The 22,719-nt window shown below is 55.0% G+C and overlaps 1 protein-coding gene across 11 annotated transcripts; it reads right to left on the bottom strand.

The window, feature by feature from the left end:
• Positions 1 to 759: 759 nt before the first annotated feature.
• Positions 760 to 19,704, bottom strand: SLC2A11 (solute carrier family 2 member 11). 11 transcript variants are annotated; one of them, XM_014866256.3, is made up of 12 exons: positions 18,960 to 19,704; positions 15,171 to 15,269; positions 12,078 to 12,238; positions 7,450 to 7,574; positions 6,770 to 6,899; positions 6,085 to 6,233; positions 3,316 to 3,503; positions 3,121 to 3,231; positions 2,648 to 2,749; positions 2,492 to 2,567; positions 2,113 to 2,240; positions 760 to 1,892 (listed from the first exon to the last, which is right to left on the bottom strand). In XM_014866256.3, the coding sequence occupies exons 1-12, from the start codon at positions 18,978 to 18,980 to the stop codon at positions 1,692 to 1,694; spliced, it is 1,491 nt and encodes a 496-aa protein (XP_014721742.2). In that variant the 5' UTR covers positions 18,981 to 19,704; the 3' UTR covers positions 760 to 1,691. The 11 variants fall into 11 exon arrangements, with proteins under 11 accessions (XP_014721742.2, XP_070372626.1, XP_014721739.2 ...); XM_070516525.1 differs by having other exon boundaries at positions 2,140 to 2,240; XM_014866253.3 differs by lacking the exon at positions 18,960 to 19,704 and adding an exon at positions 17,875 to 18,290.
• Positions 19,705 to 22,719: the final 3,015 nt, after the last annotated feature.

Genomic DNA, 22,719 nt, shown 5'->3' with positions numbered 1-22,719 from the left:
ACTATTTAGCACTAAAAAGAAATGAGCTATGAAGTCATGAAAAGACATGGAGGAATCTTAAATGCATATTACTAAGTGAAAGAAGCCAATCCAAAAAGGCTACAGACTGTATGATTCCAGCTCGATGACATTCTGGAAGAGGCAAAACTATGGAGACAGTAGAAAGATCAGTGGTTGTCAAGGGTTAGCGGGGAGGGAGGGATGAACAGGCTGAGCAGAGGGGGTTTTAGGGCAATGAAAATACTGTGTATGAACTATAATGGTGGGCACATGTCATTAGACATTTGTGCAAACCCATAGAGGGTACAACACCAAGCGTGAACCTAATGTAAATCATGGTCTTCGGGTGATAATGATGTGTCAGTGTAGGTTCATGGATTGTAACAAATGCACTGTTGTGCTGGGAGATGTTGATAACGCGGGAGGCTATGCGTGTGTGGGGACAGGGGGCAGATGGGAAATCTCTGTACTTTCCTCTCAATTTTGCTGTGAAATTAAAACCACTCTAAGAAATTAAATCTTTAAAAAAAATAGCAGACAAAGGATTTCAACAGATTCTTCACAAAAGAAGATACAAGAATGGACACACTGAGCACATGAAAAGATCCTCAACATTATTAGTCAAGACACCATTACACGCTAGTAGGATGGCTAAATTAAAAAGACTGACGACAAGAAGTGCTGCTGAGGAGGTGGAGCAGCCGGAACTCTCGGACGTTGCCAGTGGGAACGTGAAACAGAAGTCACTTTGGGAAACAATTTCTTCTAGAGTTAAATATACATTCATTATTCAACTCAGGAATTCATTTACCCACAACATTTATCCAAACATGTCTACAAAACTTGTGCAGGAATGTTCACAGCAGTTTTATTCATGATGGCCAAGAATTAGAAACAGCTCAAACGTCCACCAACAGGGAAATGGAGGAACAAATGATGGCCTATCCACAGAGTGGAATGCGACTCAACAACACAAGGGAATACGTGCTGATACACGCGGCGACGTGCAGGAATCTCAAAATACTCATCTGGAGCAGAGCCAGACACTAATGCAAACATTCAGTAAGGAGTCATATCACAGTCCCCAAAAGGCCCATCGGACACACACTGACAGACAGCAGGTCAGTGGTTGCTTGGGGCTGGGGGTGGGGTGGGTTATTGATTGCAAAAGGGCAGGGGGGAGCTTTTGGGGTGATGTGAAAGCTCTGCCTGGACTGTGGTGGTGGTCTCATGGGTATCCACATCTGTCAAAACTCATCACTTGTATCCTTACTATTAAGGCATTTTATTGTATGTCAAATTATACCTCAATAATGTTGATTTTTAAAAATCGGTTCCTTGGAGAACATTTTTCTGACCATCTCCCTCTCCCACTAGGTCAGACCCCCCTCCTATGCACGTCCTTCATCACCTGGCTTTTCCTTCCACTGGATTCCCAGATTCGTAGTTCCGTTCTTATTGGTTTTCTCCGGGTTAACAGCCTCTAGATGGGGCGCACCAAGATGTCCTGGATCCCATCTCTCTGGCTCAATGCTGACTGCTAAGCACCTGGCACCATGCCTGCATACGGGTGCTCAATAAGCACCCGTTAAACACACGAATGCAGGAGCTGTGACTGGAGAGGGCCAGACCCTCGAGAGGAGCAAAGGGAAGAGAAGCAGGTGGATCTGGGCCCCAGCCACACCCGTAGACTACAGCTCTGTGGACAGGATGACCTCCGGGTCCCTCCACGTGGGGCCTGGGCTCTTCCTGGGGAAGTTGAGTCGGTGTAATTCCTCGGAGATCTCCAGGAAGGTCTTGCCTTTGGTCTCAGGGAGGAAGAAGCCAGTGTAGATGGCCCCACAGACACACACACCGAGGAAAGGCACATAGATGAAGTGGGACAAGCCCTCCTGTGGGTTAAAAGAGAGCCCGAGACCTGGTGTGGCCCCATCCAGCCCCTGGATGGAAGGCTCCATGACAGGTCATGATGAGGGACTGGGCCCTCTTTGCTCAGATAAGCCCCATCCCCTTCAGCCTCAGTCTCCCTGGAGGGAAGCCTCCCGTGGGGGTTCTCATGTGGACAGTGACAAAACCTAAGACAGGGCCCCCTGGGGGGAGGCGCAGGCCTACCATGATGAAGGGGAACCCCAGCCCCACCAGGAAGAGCATGGTCCACATGAGCGCCCCGGAGACCATGTAGGCAGCAGGCCGGGCTGTCTGGTCAAACAGCTCCGTGGCCAGGATCCCTGTTACTCCGGCTGGAAGGAGGAGCGGGGACAGGGAGCTGCCAGCCAGGGCTCTCTACCCTGCCTTTCCCCAACCTTGCCCCAGACATGAAGGGGCCCCTTGGTGCTCTCCTCCAGCCGTTCCCTCCCAGAAGCCTCGGTACAGGTGGGTTGGAGGCAGAGGGGCAGGCTGGCAACATGCGTTCATGTCGACCCATGGTTCACCCAGACATCCATTGGTCCTTTAACAAGGCCCAATGCCTGGAGCCCCTGGGGCTGCTCACCTGGGCCGATGCCAAAGCTGAGGATGAAGGCAAAGATGCAGGACATGGCCAGGTAGGGCATCCAGGGGATGGAGCTCTGCAGTAGAGGGGATGGGGTGAGGTGGTCGTTGGGTGGGCTGCAGCCTCCCACTCCTCCCTCACCCCCTGCCCACTTACCTGCAGGTACAGGGCCACTGTGAACACGCTCCCCCAGCAGGTCATCAGGCAGTACCCCCCCATCAGCAGCACACGACGGCCCAGCCTCTCAATGACCACACACTGCAAAGGAAACTAGTCCTCAGTAACTCACCCCGTGCAGGGGCCATGGTCCCCTTGGTTTAGGACAGGCAGTGGGGAGGGGCCTCATGAGGAAGCTGGTGGGGGGATAGGGGAAGTTTATTCCTTCAGGAGATGAAGACATGAATTTCCCAGAGGACCTTTGCCACTCAACTTCATTCAGTGTCCTCATGGCAAAATGGTGGTGTGGGTGCCCCTCAAACAGTAGGTGCTAAATAAATGCTTGCTAACTCGTGACATTTGAACAGTGACCTGGAGTGAAGAATGGCTGAGCTCAGAGGACTGAGTCCTGAGTGTCAGCATTCCGAGGGCCCCGCAGGGCTAGTGGCGGGTCAGCCCAGGGCCACACTCACGCTGACAAAGGCGGTGAGCAGCTCGCAGCTCCCGGTCCCGATGATGGCGTACTGGACCTTCTCCTCGGGGATCCCCGCCTCCCGGAACACGCCGGAGGCGTAGGCGTACACCTGCAAAGGGCGGGCCGAGGGCGGCTGGGGCGCGGGCTCCCTCCCACCGCCCGGGCCCCCCCCGGGGCGGGGGTCGGGCCTCACCGTGTCGTTCCCGCAGAGCTCCATGGCGCTGCCCAGCACCACCAGGCTCGCCACCTGCCTCCGCAGGGCGCGCTCCCGGAACAGCTCCCACGGGCGCCGCGCGCGCCTGTCCCGGCAGGCGGCGCGCTCCTGCTCCAGCTCCGCCAGCTCGCCCGCCACGTCCGCGGGGCCCCGCAGTCGCTGCAGCGCTGGCGGGGGGAGAGGGCGCTGAGCTCCCCACCGTGAGCTCCCCAGCCCCACTCCTTCCTCCCTCTCCGGGACCCCCCGTCAGAGGGCGATGACCTTCCTGGCCCTGTCATTTCACCGGCACCTCGGACCAAAAAGGGCTTTCGAAACTCAGGGTTCTGCGGACCCATCAAAAGGGACAGACAGTTGCAGTAGGTTGCCATTATCGTCCCCAGTTCTTCACCCCGCCCTGGATCCCTGTCCTTTGTTTTGTGATCTTGCAGTTGCTCCCACTAAAGGGGCAAGTCCGCAGCCCAGCCCTGGGCCTTGGGCTCGGCCGCGTGACTCGCTCTGGCCAATAGAAGGAGGCTGGAGGGAGGGTGTGCAGGGTCCAGCCCAAGCCTTGAGACCTTGCTCGTTTCTACGTGCGGCGGGGCTAGCCCTCTGGTCCCAGGAGGAGCAGACCTGGCCCAGCTGGGACCGTCCTAGATCAACCAATGCCCAGCTGACCTGCATGAGTGACCAAGATGAGCAGAGGCACCACCAGACCCCACCTTCATGGGCCAACTCTAGAACTCACAGAGGTTTGAGCTAATTATTGCTTCTTTTGTCTGCCACTGAGATGTGGTTGCTAGGAAGCAATTACAAACTGATCAATTAACCAGGAGTAACTGCTACCTGCACTAGGACCTGAGACACAGTATCCGTTCCAAGACCAGGCAGAGGACATGAGGAGGCTGGAAACACGAAAGGCCGTGAATGAAGGGCAGTAACAGGGAGGAAAGAAAACAGACCCAATGAACTTCTGGACTTGGGCGAAGAGATTTCAAGTGTGGAGAGCAGGAACCGGCTGCTTTTGGCTGAGTGCTCTAAGCGTACTAGGAGAAAAACTCAAGCTCAAAGAGACCTTCAGAGGGAACACAATTTAATTAAATTGAACTGATTCCAGCACTTGCTAGGTTAGTTAAATAAAAAACACGAACAAAAACTAAACCTGTTTCTCATCTCTAGCCTCTCCAGATAGCGAAGACAGTCCCAAGTTAAGTTAGAGCCTGGAAGCAAGATGAAATCCAGCGCTCTGCCAGTGAGCCGTGGACTCAGGGAAAGGTCAAATCAAGGGTGTGGCTTAAAGCACTGCCTCAGAGACCCTCATGGCTGGAAAAGGGGCATTTCGGGGCTTACAGGTGTAGGTCCATAGCAAACCAAGAGACCCAAAATTCCAGTAATTAAGTTGCAAGAGAGAAGCACATCTTAAAAAGAATTGTAGTTTTTGGCACACAAATCAAATACATAGAAAATTCAGGTCGTTTTTGAGAAAGGTATATTGACAAAAGCTCCGCCCGCCTGGGTGAAGAGACTGCGACAGTCTGAAGTGTAAAGACTTCTGTGCCCCCATTTTCCACAGGCACGTTTTCTCAGAAGGTGTCAAGGAAGGTGATGGAAAAGGAAGGACACCTCAGATGGCAGAAGCAAGAACCTGGGGAAGCCATGGCTGGGGAGCCCCTTCCTGGGGGCCGAGCCAGGGCTCCATGGAGGAACATTCCCCACCCCCAAGGCAGGGGACCCAGCAGCGTTTTCCCGGGGGCCCTTCAGCATTGCTATGGATTGCTGACTGCTTTCTGTTTCTCTGCCTCCTCTTTTTTGAAACGGGCTTGGGTGTGGTTGCACTGTCCCACTTTCACCACTGTCTGTGAGTGCAGGAGGGGCACTTTGTGTTTTTAGCTCCTAGGTCTCTGGATCAAGAGAAGGCACATATAGACCTGACATGATCTTGAGATCCTGGACTTCAAGCCTGATGCCATGATTGGATGAGACTTGGTGGGGGTGTCCCCAGGACAGCATTGAGCACGTTTTGCACAGGGGAAGGACATGAATAATAATTGTGGCCATGATGGCAAGCTGAGAAGAGTCCATTGGCGGGCCCTGGTCTTCACCCTCCCTCAATCTACACCCTTTGCCATCCGAGAGGGTATGCCATTGATTTTCCCATCCCTTGACTTTGGGCCAGTGGGATCAAAGATTCAGAAAATGCTTGTGCCTTTGGATGTGCTTTCTTGTGCCTCTGCCATCAGCGTAATAAGAACACTCCTGGGCCAGCCTGTTGGTACCGAGAGTGAGAGGAGAGGCATGTACAGCAGAGCTGTACCAGGTGAGACCAGCAGAGTCGTGCAGCCAGCCCAGCAAGTAAAAGAGCAGAAGATACAGTAAGTGATTGATGTTTTAAGCCAGAGGTTTTGGGGTTGTTCCTTGGGCATCATTACTGTGGCCACAGCTAACAGATAAGACCATGGGCACCCAGTTGGCATTGGGCCCATGAGGTCTTACATGGTGTTTCATCCCACACGTGTGTGGAGGGCTCTTTCTCTGCACCACCCTGGAGTTCCTGCATGGCAGGGCCTGGGTCTGCTCCATCCCCCTGCCCTGGCACTTAGGACGGCGCCTTGATACAGTTTTGAATGGATAGATGGATGGATCGTGAAACTGAGGCACAAACAGGGGACAGCTTTTCCCTGATGAATGAAACCCAGAAATGGGCCCCATATGCTCTGGTCAGATGTGCCCCATGGTCAAGGGTGATGTGGGGGACCGAGATCAGGGACTCACCTGCCAGGCAGGCCTCGGTGTCTCCACAGTCAATGAGGAGGTAGCGCGGGCTCTCGGGAAGCAGGGGCAAGGAGGCCAGCTGGAGCAGCCCGGGCACCAGGCAGCTGGCCAGCAGCAGGGGCCAGGCCTGCGGGTCGCCCAGGAGCTCCCTGGGGAGGCAGAGGAGAGGCTGGGCCAGACGCCTCCTTGCCAGAGCCCCACCCCCTGCCTGCCTGCCCTCCTGAGGGCAGAGGGCCTGCACTGCCCTGTGCCTCTTCCTGACTGGCTCTGGGTCTGGACACCAAGATCCCTCCACCCAGGCAGGGACCTAGGATAAGGCAGGGCTGCAGCCCCACGTCGTCCCTAGCAACTCCTCTTCCCAGGGCTCCAGGCTCTGCCCTCTCCTCTCTTTTCTGAGATGACCAGGACATGCTCCTCTTTAAGAGCCCAAACCTTCACCCTCTCCTTTGTTAAGACCTGTTTCTGCTCCCTGGTCTGGAGAGGATGGAAATGGGTGATTCACACTGAAGTGTGGCTGACTGACATCAATTTTGTGTACTGGCCAGATGGAAGCGGACAGGGTTTCAGTGCCTGAATACACAGAAGCAAAGCCTGAATCTCCTTGGTGAGCAGGGGAGAAACTCAGGTGAAGAAGGGCTTTTCTGACACCCCTCTAACCACTCAGTGCACGCAGCAGGGCACCGACCTGAGTCCGACCACCTGGCCCATCACGACCCCCAGGGCGGCGAAGACGGCTGAGGTCATGGCCACGGCTCCCCGGAGCTCCTTGGGGGCGCTCTCCCCTAGGTACATGGGCTGGACGTTCATGCTCACACCTGGATGTGTGCACAGTCACTAAGTTTTAGAGAACTTGGTTTCACAGCAATAGAAACTAATATAGACATTGACACCTGGCTGTATAAACAGTAGGGAGTCAAGAGGGGGTTGTTGATGGGAGCCCCTATAAGCCCAGGTGGATGTGCTCGAATTTCTGCTTCCTCACATGACAAGCCCCGGAAACTGAGGAGTCCCTAACAGGCTATTCTGCCTCTGTAGGGAAGATCAGAGAACTCATCCTAGATGCCTTTACACCTTGGCTGCCAGGAAGCTCGTGGCTGAGACTGATGCTCCAACCCAGGACCTCTGTTAGCGTAGGTTGGGGATGTCTGTCCTCACACCCCTGTTCAACTTTTGCATTTTTCTTTATACATTTTAAGTGTCTAGTTATATGAGCCTTTTAAGATAAACCATATTTAATCATTTTGCAGGAAAAGGTGGGAATGAATGAGAAGGAAATCAATGAATAAAGCGAATAAATGAATGACGGAAGGGAAGGAATGAATGAGCAGGGCTAGAGAGGCAGGATGAGACGCCCTCTGCCCATACCTGCACTGACTCCTACGAGCAGCCGTCCCAGCATGATCATCTCGAAGGAGCCTGCTCTGCGGCTGAAGCCAAACAGGATCGCCGCGGCCACCACAAAGACGTTATTCACCAGCAGGGACTTCTTCCTTGGGGGGCGGGGGACACAGGCGAGAGAGCTCGGGTTCAGTCTGGAGGGACCCTCTCTGGGGACCCCTCTGTGCCTCTCCAGCCGGCCCTGGTCAGACCTGTGCGTGTGTGCGAGTGTGAACTGTGTCAAGGAGTCTGAACTGCATGAACGGAAATGACCACTGGCTATTGTACCTGGGTGACCACGGTGTGGCTGCAGGGGCATACTACCACTCCCCCCCAACCCAGCATACCCCCAGACTGCTTTTTCTGCCTGTGCCATACCTTGAAATGACAGAGCTTATATTTTATGGCTTTATCCCTACAGATGAAATATTGTTCTCTCAAGGTCCGCTGGAAAATGAAGGGACTGATATCTAATTTCTCAGACTCAATGAAACATGGGAGGAAGAACAGGGACTTTCAGACTGAGGGAGGGGTGATGGGAGCCCGGGGCAGTCCCCTCACATTTCCCCCCTGTGTTATAGAGTCACTTCTCAGATGCTTCAGGATGGCTGGACGGCCCATGCCCAGTTCAGCAGGACAGACTGCAAACAAGGAAGGGGCGCTGGAAGTGTCAGTGGCTCCCCCCAAAACGAAGCACCGGCTCTGGGCTCCTGATGCTGAGCTCAGCAGTGTGTCTACAGACCCCTCAGGAGAGCTGAGCGTGGGTCATATGCTCGCTGAACCGACAGCGAAACTGGAGCCCAGAGGAGGCCAGTGTTGCCCAAAGTCAGCAGCACATCGGTGATGGAATCCCAGCTGCAGCTTAGACGTCCTGGGTCCAGAGAATGGACGAGGTCAGGAGATTATGACACACTCAATCCAGTGGTAACTCCAGTTGTAACTAATATACCATATATGGTTTCCTCACTGCTATACATTAATAAAGTACTTCAATTGTGGCTATTCATCTGGTGAATGCACTTTGCTGCATTTCAATACACAGACACAGAAACATTTAGCTGTCACCAGGCAGGGACAGTATTACACCTTTACGGACCTGCCTTAAGGACACAGCAGCTCTCTAGCTCTGGGCCACAACCTCCTCCACAGGGAGCTGCGCAACCCACAGGGCATCCTGCTGACCCACTACTGGGATGACCCTGTCCTGAAAGGACCTGGAGAAGAGGAAGCAGCAAGGACACCAGATGTCTTGGTGAGGTGCAAGCATGACAGCATGGAAGCGTGAGTGAGGGGCCGCCCGTCAGTAAGGTTCCTGGGTCCAATGAACCAACACGTGTCAGCACATTTCCTCCAAGTGTGTGACAAATTGCTGCCCTTCCTCCAAGAAGGACAGGCAAATCTCAGAGGGCTTCCTGCCATTTTGGAGGGAGCATGTGCACATTGGGTGTCGGGATCTGACACACATACCAGGTGATTTGGGACGTGGCAGCTTTGAGTGGAGCTAAGCAAGAGGAGTGTTCTCTTGTGTCCAAACCTAGTGCACAGAGCTCTGCCATCGGCCCTGTAGACTAGCAGACCCTCCGCTGCTCCGAGTGCCTGTGGCAGTTGGCTAAAAGGAGAACACAGTGCAAGACCTCGGGTCTTGGAGGAAAGCCCCTCTACCTCAGTGAATTACCATCCTCTCAATGAGAAATAACTCCTGGTCTTGTCACTAGGCCCTAGTGGGGAGTAAACACCAGAGTGTGGGACCATGTACCCATGTACCCAGGACCATGTGCCTGGTTGCTGTGTGCCCATCATGAATGGGGTGCATGTGACACTCCTGTGCTAAGCATGAGTGAGCCCAGTAGCACTCAGTCACTATTTAGTGACGCCCGTGGGGGCCCCAAAGATTCCCACAAGCAGGTTACTCACATCAGCACGCCTGCTCTGCCCCTGCTGCCGCCCTTCTCCCAGGCACACCCGGGGCCTCAGTCTTTAGTTTAAAACAAAACAAAACCCAAAGCTTGACCTTGCTTTGCAGATGGTTGTGTGCATATGTTTGTTCTAGCCAGAAATGTAGAGCTATGGTCACTCAAAGGTGGCCCTAACAGATATTGGAGGAGTTAAACCCTTCCTCTAGACAGAATCTCAAGAATGGAATTTTGTCCCTGTTCCAAAGACTTTGGTTAGATCGTCAAAGTCTTACATGAAGCAGGATTTGCAGCCTGGCTTCAAGGAGGTGCAGGGAAGGAAGCAGAGGCAGCTGTCAGAACTGGCCCAGAGCCTGAACATACATCTGTCCATGTTTCCGTTCAGCACAAGTCCCTGCCACTGCAAAGACTCTGCGTGACCAGGCGGCCTGGATGGCCCCTCTGTGAGGGCATCCCGCTGTCGTCCTCAGCCAGCCCAGCGCTCGCTCCATTGGCTCGTAAACACAGCAGGGAGGGTCTCGAGGACAGAAAATGCACATGGACTCAACGACAGGGGCTTCCTGTCACCAAGCTGACGAGCTACCTTGCCACCCTACACAGCCAACCCTGACTCCCAGAAACGGCAACAAGTGTCAGGGCTCCAGTCAGCTCCTGGGTGGAAGGTGAACTCCTTCCACTGGTCCCTGCCTTGGGGATGGGCCACTAATTTGTTAGAATTGGAACAGACACATGGGCTGAGTCTGAATTTTCAATTCCTTCCCTTCATGCTTCTGCCAGCGCCACCATCTAGGGACACTGTTCCAGGTATCACTAGATATGCAGGCAACAGCTCTCATCACCTTTTTCTTTGCAGGAAGAGCCTCAGTTCGTTTGGGAATGTGCCCCTTCCCCATACGGCTCAGGTGTGACCCCGATCATCCAGCCCAGTCTTGGTGACCCCGTTCTCCGTGCCAGTGACTCAGGGCTGGGCAAGGAGACCCGGGGCGTTTTTGACAGGTGTTTTTCTTTCTGATATAGAGCACTGGCCTGGAAGAACTCCCCCTCTGCCGGGTGGTGCTGCATCTGGGTGAGGCCGCTGTAGCTTCCCAGCTGCGAGCCTGAAGACAAATCTGACACACAGTGGAGCTGGCAGCCAAGGGAATCTCGGAGGAGCAGAGCTGGGGCTGCGGTGGCCCTTCATGAAGGCAGCCACCTCCAGACTTCTTGTTGTGTGAGATCAAGGGTCTCCTGTTGTTTTCGCCAACTGAGTCCTGGTTTTCTGTTACTTGCAGTTGAAGACATCCTTACAGATACACGCATTAGATATACAAGCATGGCACCCATGTAATTTTGCAGCCAGTGAAGGAAGTTACATCAGTGAAAGAAGAGAGGCTGGTGCCCGGGGCCTCCATTACGTTAGGAATCCCATGATGCAGAAGCAGATGAGCTCAGAGCAGAACAACCTGCTGAAGATCCTCCAACAGCAGGCCCACCAGGCCCACTCCAGAAGGAAGATTTGAGTCAACCGCAATGGGCAGAGCCTCAGCCGGCGGAAGTGCTGGCCCCAGACAAGAGTGGAGAAGCAGAGGATGGAAGGCGCCGATGTGCGACAGCCTGTGACCAGTTCTGAAACCAGAAGAACTCCTACCTGTGTTTCCAGACTTTCTGTGTCACATGCTTTAAAATAAATTCACCCACTACTTTTCTTTTGCTTCATTTTTTTCCTACTCTTTCTTCTTCTTTCCTCCTCCCGTGGGGTGTCTTGGTGGCAGGTAAATTTATCATGAAGTGTATAGATAGCAGAATATCAAGAGGTTAACCGCAGGGCTGGCAGAATGGTCATCAAGTGGAAAGCCTGTGCTCAGAAAGAATATCTCCATTACATTGGCTTGGTGGCTGTGACAAGACAATGCTGTGAGTGGTGTCACTTGGGAAGGGGTGAAGACACAATGCTGGTGTATATGATGGCACAGTCGAGTAATGTTAGGAGGGGCATGTATGGAACTGAATATATGGGAGAAATGTGTCTACTCCCACCGGGTAGCTAGCAAAGGGGTGGACTGTGGTTGCCATTTGTCTTTCTGCCCAGCATTGCGTCTCTCCTGCTCCTTCACAGGTATAGGCATGTGACCCAAGGTGGGCCAGTAAGAACCCGTCTTCCTGGATTCTGAATCTTGCCTGAAGATGGTGGAGATGGAATGTAGTTGGAGCTGACGGGCTGGAGGCATCCTCCAGGAGGAAAGTCCAATGCTCTGGCTGTCGAGATCCTCGGCCCCGCCTTGGCTCCTGCCTCCTCAAGACCTGCCTTTTGACCCTTCCTTCCATTCTGTGAGCTGCTCCAGTGTCCTTCTGGTGATTACAATTTTCCATTAACTCAGTCAGAGTTGGTCTCTCTCGTTTGTGACCCAAGAACTGCATCAGTTGGATACTCGGGGGAGATGAGGCCCAGGGAGAATACACTTGTTTACCGTCAAAGGGCATTTGTTGGTGGATGGGGAACTGGAAACCTGGAGTCCTTCCTCCCTCACAGCACAGGATTCCTCCCTCGGCCCAATCTGCTCGGAAGGGTGACCCTCCTGGTGGAACTATGGGCAGAATAAGAGGCTGGGTGAGCAGCTGGCCTGGGTCTGGGCCTGCTGGTGATCTTCCATCTCCACATTCTCCAGCCTGCAGACTGGAGTGCCCTCGTGTAAAGGACACTAGGGGTACACAGGAAGCACTTACCTTCCCAGCTTGATGGCCAGGGGCCCTGCAAGCAGCGCTCCAAAGAGGCCCCCCAGGGGGTACAGGGACACGATGAGGGACCACACAAGCAGAACCAGGTGGTCGGGCAGTGGCCGGCCAGTCCGGGCCCACCACGTCTCATTAGTGAAGTCCTGAATGTGCTGTGGACAGAGATGCCCGTCAGCCTCCCAGGGAGGGGCTTTCCACCTTATGCCTTCTCCCCAGGGCTCTGCCTCTGTGGAGTGGCCACCAGCTCCCCTGAGTGATGCTCCTCCCTGAGGGGCGGGAACAAGCCTGCCTGAGCCCCACCCTATGAGTGCCCTGTGCCGGTCTCTCTCACAGGCAGTGTCCCCTGAGCGATGCTCCTCCCTGAGGGGCGGGAACAAGCCTGCCTGAGCCCCACCCTATGAGTGCCCTGTGGGGTGTCTCTCACAGGCAGTGTCCCCTGAGCGATGCTCCTCCCTGAGGGGCGGGAACAAGCCTGCCTGAGCCCCACCCTATGAGTGCCCTGTGCCGGTCTCTCTCACAGGCAGTGTCTCCTGGAGCTAGTGCTGGACAGTCTCCCCGTGCCCCTCCTAGTCCACTGTCACCTGTCTCCCTGCTTTAGGCCCAGGAAGCCACTTAACAAGGGCCACATCAGCGGGCCCCCTTGCTGACTGGCTCCCCGTTGGACTAGCCTGTGGTGAGCCCCCGCAGGGCATCAGAGGAGGCAAGAGAGAGAGGCCATGGTCGGGGGATATCTGTGCCCCGAGTGCCTGGGGCTCCCGTCCTGGGAGGTCACCTCAGGCTGGCTGTGAGCTCGACCAGAGGTCACTGCTCCTCTCGAGGGGGCCTATGCCACATGGCTCTGTCCTTTGGTTCTGGGAACTGCTCCTCCCACTGTGCCTCTGCGGATCAGGTGGTAAGGACTCGGTGTTCCTACTGCATTCCTGCACCCGCACCGCCTCATGTGTTCCTGATGCCCCTCAGTCCTCTGTAAACCTGCCTTTGTGGTCTCTAAAGCTGCTTGACTCATCTGGAGTGAGCCACGTGTTTCCAGGGACCCCGACTGTGACAAGCCCTCGGGAGTATTCTGTTAGACACATATTACTCTGCTCCTTGTTAACCCTGGGAATTGGGCCCAGAGAGGGGAAATGACCTGCCCACGGTCAGGGCTGCACCGGGGAGTTTGGACACCCCGGAGCCCCACCCTGCCCCACACAGCTGCCACTTTAGGAAGTGAACGGAGGCCAGGAGGTCAGGAATGACTGAGCATGGGGAAGGCCAGACACCCTTCCCTTGGTCAGAGATGAATGTCAGTGTCTGGCTGGTCTTGGGCCTCGGGACAGGACGTGAGAAAGGCAGTGGGTTTAGGTGTGGGGAGAGCTCTCTCCTGCCCAGCCAGCTCAGGGTAATGGCTGTTGGCCTGGTGCCCGCCAGGTCCCTCTCGGGGAAGGACCCATCCAAGGGAGCTGGGACCAGGGCCAGCCTCCCAAGATCTGGGCTGGAACTCCTCAAGAGTGACCATTCAGGGGGGTAGGCAGAGCCTCTGAGCCCCCGAAAGTCCCATTTGCAGGGGCAATGAGGCCTGTGAGAAGCAGGCCTGCGAGCACCCTGCTGCCAGCGGATCCCTCTGCAGCCTGAATGTGTGCACTGAAGTGGGCGCTCCTGTGCTTGTGGACGAACAGACAAACAAATGCTGCAGCTCAAACCTCCCTTTCTAAACCCTTCATTCCATCCTTCCTTTAAGAGGCTGGGCTGCTGTAACTGTTCCTGCCCAGAATGTGCTCCCATCCCCAGCTCTGCCAACTGCTAACATACCTTCTTTTCAGGAAGTTCTCTCCCATTGTGAATCACAGCCTCCCCATCCCCTTAAAGGTGGTCACCTGACCCAGACCTGGCCAATCAGAGTGCTCCATCCTCCTGACCACATGATTGGTCAACAGGTATGTATCTAAACCAGCCAATCAGATTCTTCCCAGGCCTTTCCACTGGAGCTACCAGGGAAGACTTTATTTGGGGTTCCCAGCTGGCAAGAAATGAGCCTGGTGACAGCTGTTGTCACTGGGTGGAGGGTGAGGCCATGCAGGGACAGGAGAGCCCCAGTTCCGTCCTGGGGCCTGGCTCCTGCAGCTCTTCCCCCCACCCCCAGGGTGTGCAGCCCCACCTCCTTCCCAGCTACATGACAGGACACTCTCCCTTCTGAAGGAAGTAAGAGGTGGCTTCTAGCACTGGGGCTGAAAGATCCCTCCTTTCCACAGGCACTCCCTGAAAATTGACATGGGCCAGGCCAGCGTCACGTGCTGAGGATTCAAAGATGACTCAGACACTGAGAGCAAACCAGCAGGAGGATGAGAAAGGCACCTGCACCATGGATATGCGTCGGGGGGTGACTTCCAGCTGGGGGGTGTTGATGGAAGGATCTGGAAGGTGATGGTATTTGGGAGGGTTCTGAAGGGCGTCTGCATGTGGGGCAGAGAGGGTTTCCAAGGGGAGGAGGCTTAGAGAAGGGTGGTGTGCTTTTGGGGGACTGCATTTAACCTGCTTCGGTAGCAGGGTTAGGGGAATGAAGGTGGCAGACAGAGGACAGGTTCTGATCCCAGGAGGCCTGGAACTTCAGGAGGATGAGTCCTTATTCCCATAGGCACTGGGGGGGGGGGGGGGTTACAGAATGTTTCTGGGAGGGGAGTGGCCTGATCAAACTTGAGAGACTGAAGGCAGGGAGGCCAGTGAGGAGGCCCGGCCAGCAATCCAGGCCGGAGAGGTGGGGCCGGAAGTGGGGTTGTGGTCGAGACACAGGGAGAAACAGCTGGATGCGAGAGGTAGTTAGGAAGCACTTGGCGTCCGAGAGAGGAGGGCAGAGTCAAGGCTGACCCCGAGTGGGTGACAGTGGTGTCATCCACTGACATTAGGGACTCAGGGGGACATGTGGGCTCGGGGGAGGATGCAGAGCTGGGTTTGAACCCACAGGACCTGTGGGACATCCCAGGGAAGATGAACCCGTGGGAGAAAGCGCCACCAACTGGACGCTGGCCTGAAGCTCCAAAGGGGTCAGCTGTCAGCCATCGCCCAGCACCCACTGGAATGATGACGGGGGGCAAGGAGGGTACATACCAAGGTTGGGGCATTGATGATGGAGAGGTTGTAGCCAAACTGAAAAGTCCCACCAATGCCAGCCGCACAGATGGTCAGGAGCAGGACCTTGCCCTGAATCTGAGGGAAGAGAGAACAGAGTGACCACTAACAGCGTCCACCTCTGTCCTGGGGCTGCAGCCTGCCAATTACAGCACTGCAATCGGTCTGAGCCAGGCAATGAGAGAAGAGGAGTCACCCAGGTCACAGGGCTAGCAGGTAGCAGAGGAACCCAAGCCTTCTGCTCTGAGCCTAGGACCCTGCTGTCCCTTCACCCCCCCAACCCCACCCCTGCCAGCATTTTCCTGAAAGGGACAGCAGTTTCGGCCCTCCATGCCGGACTGTCCCTAGGCTTGCCTGCTGTGGTTCGGCAGGACCACGCTCTGAGCTGGGGCCCCAGTGGATGATGCTCTGCCCCTGGCAGGACAGCAGCCCGTGAGCCCCAGTGACTCGCCCCACCTGAACATTCTCCAACAGAGTGGCTGGGGATCCTCTTACCTCCCAGCCTGGTGTGCAATGAGGCTAAGAGAAGGGGCCACATGGACTACACGTGGGGACATGGGGGGCATACGGAGCAGCAGAGAGCAGCCGCAGCTGGTGGCAGTGCCTGGGTCCCAATGCCAGCCCTGCCCTTGCTCCCTCACCCTTTCTGAGTCACTTTCTCGCTGGACCTGGAGATAATAATGCCCACCTCCAGGCTGGGAGACAGCCACGATACACATAGGCCACACACACTGGGTCCCATAAAGGACAGCTCCTCATCCTAGTGCAACGCCCTTAGAGATGGAGGGCACCAGCCATGAGCACTTGGGGCCCTGAGGCTCCATCCCGTTTAGTTGGAATTTTTTTGGAATTCAGAATCTTATTTGTATTTTTCCTTTTATAATTTTTAATTACAAAATACCATTCTCGTTAAAATTTTGAAAATTCAGTATATGCTGAAAATTCTCCACTCCCTCAAAGGCACGACAATGAACTGCTCCCCTCAGATGTTCTCCTCGGCATTCACAAAGTAGTTAACTATACAAAAATCAAACCGTTGATCTTTTCCCAGCAAATCCTACTGCTTTTCTCGTTTTGGCAAATCGTTGTGCAAATTTAAGGTCCTACAAGTCAAATTGATCATTTTTCTATTTTTATTTTTTTGGTGAGGAAGATTGGCCCTGAGCTCACATCTAGGCCAAACTTCCTCTATTTTGTATGTGGGATGCCACCACAGTGTGGTTTGATGAGTGGTGTGTAGGTCTGTGCCCAGGATCTGGATCTTTCAACCCTGGGCTGATGAAGCAGTGCATGCAAACTTAACCACTACACCACCAGACTGGCCCCATGAAGATTTTTTTTAATACTTAAATACAAGTTTCATGGCAGAAGGATGTTTGGCTAACAGTTTTCTGAAGAACTTCCAGAACCTGAGGACTGTTTACTCATCTGTCAGTCAAAGACCAAGTGCCTGTCCCAGCCAAGAACTGTGCTGGGGCACATACAGCTGGCAGAAGAGGGACATGCATGCAGCATTTGGTGAGATACTGTGCTGGGGATGGGGAGGCAGAGGAAGAGGTTCTGGTGGGCAGGGTCCTGCCAAAGATCTTGCCACAGGTCTGGAGACTGGTCTGTGACAGGCACCCTGGCTGCCCACAGTTCCTATAAGGCCTAAGGAACTTCCTCCCAATCCGGAAGCCTCAGGAGAAAGCCAGTTGAGAAGGCGGTAGTCAGTCTCACTGGAGTCAGGGCAAAGCTCCATGCAGGCTGCATGCAGGTGAGAATTCCTCTAAGAGAGCAGATCTGCAGAAAGCAGCAAGAGACAAGTGCCTGCCGACAACAGAGCCCATGCGGCAGGGGGTGCTGGCAGGTCTCCAAGACAGCAGGAATCATTTAATTCCATGAGATCCTGCATGGAGATTGCCTAGTCCGGTGCCTGTCATGAAAAGCATTCAGACCTTAGCTACGACGGTGATTCTTAACTCAGTGAACAAATCTTTCTTGCCTCCCTACTATGGACAATAAACCTACTGTTCTAGGAGCTGGGGATACAGCAGTGAACAAGAGACTCAAGCAGCGGCCTCAGGGGGCCTTCCTTCCAGTGGAGCAGACAGGAAATAACAAAACCAACAAGGAAAACATACAATCTGTTAGCTAGTGCGACGGAGACGTAAAGCAGGGCAGGGTGAGGGGGGAGCTTTTGGAGAAGGTGGTCACGTGACATTTGCACAAAGACCTGAAGGAGGGGTGTAGGTGCGCTGTGCTCACATCTGAAGGAAATCAGCGCGGGTTGGAGAGAAACCAAGGGACGGGGTGGTGGGTGGTGTGGGCGTCCTCTTCTGGTACCCCCATGCCCTCGGTGAAGCAGGACGTCAGGACAGAGCTTAGAGGAAGCGTGGAGGAGGAGAAGGCGGTTGAGGAAGAGGCGAGGGTGGGAAACAGTCACAGGAGGGGGTTGGCAGCCACGGTTGCAGCGCCCAGGGCCGGCTTCCTCTCGGGGCGCGTCTGGCCCGGACGAGGACGAGGACCGCGAGGGCATCGCGATGGGTGCCAGCCCGGGATGCCGCCGGCCCGCGTATCTGCAGACATGTGACCCCTCGCCACCCTGCACTGGCCACCAAACCATCCCTGCGCGTGCACACCTACGCATGCTCGTCTGAGCCCAGCACCAAACTCCACAAACAAGCACGAGGGGTTTCTGTACATTTGACGCCGTCGTGAAGCCTTCCAGAGTGGCCGCGCCCGTGCAGTTCACGCTGGTCCTCAATCCCTTATCTGAAACGCCTAGGCCGGGCAGGTTTTGGACTTCAGACCTTTCCAGATCGCAGGAGGGCATCGAGCACGTACACATTTCTCCAGTATTCGGGAGAAGTGCGGCCTGTGAGCTTCTGCCCTGCCCCAGGGGAACCGCGGCCACCATTGCCGGGCAGGTGCCGGCACATGCGCGCTGGGGGGAGGGTGGTGCACTCATTTCACTAGGGCATTCGCCAGAAGCAAATGAGCCGAGAGGGAGAAACGCATGCTCAGAGAACGTTAGAGGGGCGCAAACTCAGGTTGAGGCAGAAGCGCATGCGCAAGCGCAGTAGGTGTTGAGGGAAGTCGATGAGCTGACGACTTGCGCAAAACATACAGCCGAGACGCAGGCGCACTGGCGCACGGAGCGGCGAGACTCCCACGCGGAGGGCGGCCGAGGCGCAGGCGCAGGCGCAGGGGGCGTTAAGAGGTGTGGGCGCCGTGAGCGGGTCGCCTGAGTCCGAGGCCGTAAGAACAGCTGCTGTTCATCCTCCATCCCTCCCTTTCTGCAGTTCTGTGGCCGAAAAGCCGCTTACTCCTTACTCCGCCGAGCCTGGAGCCCATCTCTGCAGACCAGAAGGGAGCTTGGGCCGAGGTCACCCCGGCCCACGCCCTGCCTCCGCATCTGCAGGTCCCAGCCGGCGGGTCTCATCACCTTGTTCCAGACTCCCCGGAAGTTCCGGCCCTGCGCCCCCCGTCCCCTCCCTCGCTGCCGCCTCCGGAGTGAATCTGCGGGTTCCTGCCTGTCTCCCGCTCCGACCGCCGCCGTCGCCCTTTCTGGCCCCTCTGCCCGGCCTCCCCTTTCCTCCATCTGGCGCCCCTGCCGCCACCAGGGCCCGGGCGGCCCAGTCCCTGGGAAGCTCCTGTCCCTGGGCACTGGTTGAAGGCGTAGCCCTCAGATTCTGCACGGACATCCCCACCCTCCTTCAGTCAAGGTGTCCCCACCCCTTCCCCGGAGGTGGGGCAGAATTGGGAGAGACCGAAAGGCAGACCTACCAGTCTCTGGAGCGCTCGCATCTGTCCGTCTTGGCCGAGCTAGTGACTTGGAATGCCGAGAAGATAACCCGTCTCGGCTTGCTGCCAGGGGATCCATTGCGTGAGAGGCTCGCCCCGCCTATAGTTGGGGCGCGTTCGGAGGTGAGAAACCGTAGGGTCCACTTGGCTGGATTAATCTTTTATTTCTCAGGGCTTCTCGTGGAACAGGAGTTGGATAAGGGCCAAACCGGAACCAGACTTGCCAAAGATGCTATTTATGGTCATGGAAATAGACCTGAAAGTGACCTTAGGAAGTCATCTGAGCGGAGACTGACAGGACATGCCCCAGGATGGATGCTGCAGTATCGCTGTTGCTGGTGCTTGGTTTTTGTCTGATGTTTGCTGCTCTGAACGTTTAAAAATCTGTAGAGACCCCGTGCATTCTTAAGGAAAAATACAATAAGTAAAATGTTAGCAGTTGCTAATTGCATGCTTTTCTGCGTTTACTGAGATGATCGGATGGGCTTGTACTTTACTCCGTTTAACAGCTCAGTTACATGCATAGTTTCTAGTGATTTCGAAGGTTCCTTGAATTCTTGGGGTAAACACGACTTGTCATAATGTTGTAATTGTTGCTATCAATACACTGTTGGTTTCTGTTGCTAATATTTTGTTTAGATAGATTTATTTTTTTCAAAACAGCTATTGTTTTTTTCCTCTCTTTAAAAAAATCTTTGGAGAAATAATGGACTAATAAATGGTGCTGGGGCAGTGGATTCTCTCTCTGGGGAAAAATGAAATTGGATTTCTACCTCACCTGGTAGATAAAAATCATTCCAGGTGCATACAAACTAATTTGAAAAGCACACTTTAAACATTTTAGAAGAAAATAAAGAATGTTTTTATAACCTCAGGATAAGCCGTACAGGTTTCTTGTGAAGATTTAACGTCATTAAAATTAAAAATCTGTGTTAAAAGACACCATAAGAAGATGAAACCAAAAGCTACCGACCAGGAGCAGGTGTCCACAAGCATATGACCAACAAAGTGTATTTAGAATATGTAAAGAATTCCTACATATTCATAAAGAAAAGGAAAGGAGCAAAGGCTATGAATGGGGAACTTACAGAAGAGAACTGAAGTGGCCAAAAAAACGAAGGAAAAGGTGCTCTGGTGTATTAGTGATGGGGAAATGCAAATGAAATCCACAAGGGGGGGCTGTTTCCCACTCAGCGGGCTGCCATTTTGATTCTGGCAGTACCAAGGTGGGAAGAATCAGTTGGGATGCTCACCTACTGTTGATGAAAATGTAAATTTGTGCAGCCATGGGGAGAGCAATTTGGGGTATCTAGGAAATTGAAGTTGCAAATGCCTAGTGACCCAGCAATTCCTGAAGTTCCACTCCTGGGCTTTGCCTTAGAGAAACTCTTCATCTCATGCCCAAGAACCTCTCTTCATAAATGCAGCATTGCCTGTAATACCAGAAAACTGTCAACAACCCAAATGTCAGTCATGAGGAAAATGGAGAAACAAACTAGTAAACGCTAGAATGCCCCTCATCAGTGAAAAGCAATGAACTTGAGGAACGGTATCGGTGTAAGGGAAGCAAAGCTGTGTGAATAAAGTTGCAGAAACGTGCATAGATGGTAAAGCCTTTATAGTTTGGAAATACACAAAACCACACCTATGTCTTATGTCGAGTAGGAATAAATAGGTATGTGGTAAAAGCTTGAGGGAGTACCTTGGGTGATAAGTACCAAATTCAGAACTGGGTTTAATGTTCTGAGTCCAGGACCTGGCCAGGCTGGGGCGCCACCACCACCCCGGTTCCCCCTCCCCCCCTCCCCCCCTCCCCCGCCCGCTATTAATTATTATCCTTAAGCCAGGAAGCTTGAGGTGTCTGTTCGGCAGACATTAACTGGGAGTTTAACCTTGAGTCTGAAAGCCGTGGTTGTATTTGTGGCAGCTGGTGCTGATTTCTGCTCCCCTCACGACCCTCACGTGGGTAGGTTCAGCCTCCTTTACGGAGGAGTCCCTGAGACTCCACAAGGTCACGCATGTGCCGCGTCAACCCATTGCAAAAACCCTCCAACCCTCCTGGAAGTCGGAGCTGGTCTTTCCCAGAACTCCCAGTTCAAGGGCAGACCCTGCGGGTTGGGGCCCCTGGTGGCTTAGCCCCAACAGCGCCGCCAAACCACACATGAGTTGGGGGGAGTGTCAAAAGACCCTCTAGCCCTGGGCTTCTCGCGTTGGAGTCTCGGTTTCGCGGGTGAGAAGGCAGAAGTGGCGGGCAGGGGAAGAGGGGTAACCTGCCCACAGCTACCAGCTGCTCAGGGACTGCGTGGCCCGAGGCCAGTCGTGGGTAGTGATCCTCCCCTCTCGCCGTGGGAGCCCACGTCCCCACGTGGGCTAGGGCATGTCACTCTGCAGATGGGGAAACTGAGGCCAGAGCGGGCGGGGATCTGCTCCTGGCACTCAGCAGGAAGCACGGAGGAGGGCAGCTCACGCTAAAAATAACACAGCGTAGCCGGGTGGCCAAGACCCCACTGGGTCCGCACCCCACCCGGGAGCCGGCTGGCTCTGCTGCGCCCACCCCCGCGGAAACGGCGGGGCCGCCTCCCCGACCCGGCGGGTCCCAGAAAAATGCATCCGCCCGTTACCCGGGCCTGCGGATCCGGTCGGCACGAGGGCGTCCCAAGGATTTGGCCTCCGGACCCGCGGGTCCCATCAGGCCGCCCGGGCCCCGCCCCGGTGGATTCCTGGGACTTGCCCAGCCCCATCGCCAAGACCGGCTCCGGCTGCAAGGGGGCGACAAAGCCGGGCCCTGCAGGATTCGGCACGCCGCACACCGCCTCCTCCGGAGAGCTCCATTGTGACAAGGACACAAAGAGGCCTGGGCCACTGCTTCCCCAGGTGTGACGCTTCACGGGAGGAGCTGCCTCCACAGCCCCTGGGCCCCGAGTCCTGGCCGGCGCCCCGGGCCCAGGCGCCCTCTGCTCCACCCACCTGGGAGTGACTTCACCTCCTCTGCCCTGCAACCCTAGCCTGCGCTAGGGCAGGGAGGCCAGGGCATCCAGCCTCACCCTCCCTCTGCCTGCTGTGTACCTCCCCTCTCTGCTCCTTGAGGGGTAGGACCACAGGTCTGGGCAGGTGTCTTCCCCTTGGAGCTGGGGCTCAGGCTGGACCCCAGGGCCCTGGCCTCTCCTCCAGGGCTCAGCCCAGCAGCAGGCCTGTCCATCACTGGGCTGAGTGGCAGGTGGGCCCCTACTGCACATTGGGGTACCTAGCATGTGACCACTCGTGGGCTAAGCTGCTCAGCCTGCCCCCTGCCTCTCTGAGCCTCAGTCTCCTCATCTGTCAGCTGTGGTTTCGAGGAAGTGCTGCAGGGTGAGAGCAGCTTGTTGCTCCCTGTGGTTCAAGGCTACCCCAAGGCCCTTCCTCCTTGCAGCCTTTCCTGTTTCTCCCACTTGGACCAGCATCTTTGCCCCACACCAGGAGCCTCCCATGGGGGCATCAGAATAGAGGTCATAAGGCCTGCTGATCTTGGGCACCAGGCTGCGAGGGTGAGTGGTGAGCCACAGGTCTGGCTGTGGTGGACCCCAACGGGCTTCTGTCATTCTAGCAGTTACTTTGTCTCCAAGCCTTGACTGCTCACCTGTAAAATGGGGACATCATAACAACTGACCTGCCCACTGCCCAGGCGCTGAGCCCTCAGGCCCCTGTTGCATACTTTTTATTTCTGTGCTGAGAACGTGTTTCTTTCCATGAATTTGAGAATATT

This window comes from Equus asinus, chromosome 8 (assembly GCF_041296235.1).
Source record: "Equus asinus isolate D_3611 breed Donkey chromosome 8, EquAss-T2T_v2, whole genome shotgun sequence".
NCBI lineage: Eukaryota > Metazoa > Chordata > Mammalia > Perissodactyla > Equidae > Equus > Equus asinus.
This window is presented reverse-complemented; position numbering and strand designations above follow the sequence as displayed.

What these genes read in the sequence shown, in the direction of transcription:
- SLC2A11 (XM_044775397.2), bottom strand. Translation starts at nt 18,141, where the DNA reads ATGAGTGCACCACCCTCCCCCCAGCGCGCATGTGCCGGCACCTGCCCG. An exon ending in CACCGAGGCCTGCCTGGCAG is followed by an intron (nt 3,504 to 6,084) that starts GTGAGTCCCTGA and finishes TCCCCCCGCCAG; the next exon opens with CGCTGCAGCGACTGCGGGGC. An exon ending in CAGCTTTGGCATCGGCCCAG is followed by an intron (nt 2,241 to 2,491) that starts GTGAGCAGCCCC and finishes TCCTCCTTCCAG; the next exon opens with CCGGAGTAACAGGGATCCTG.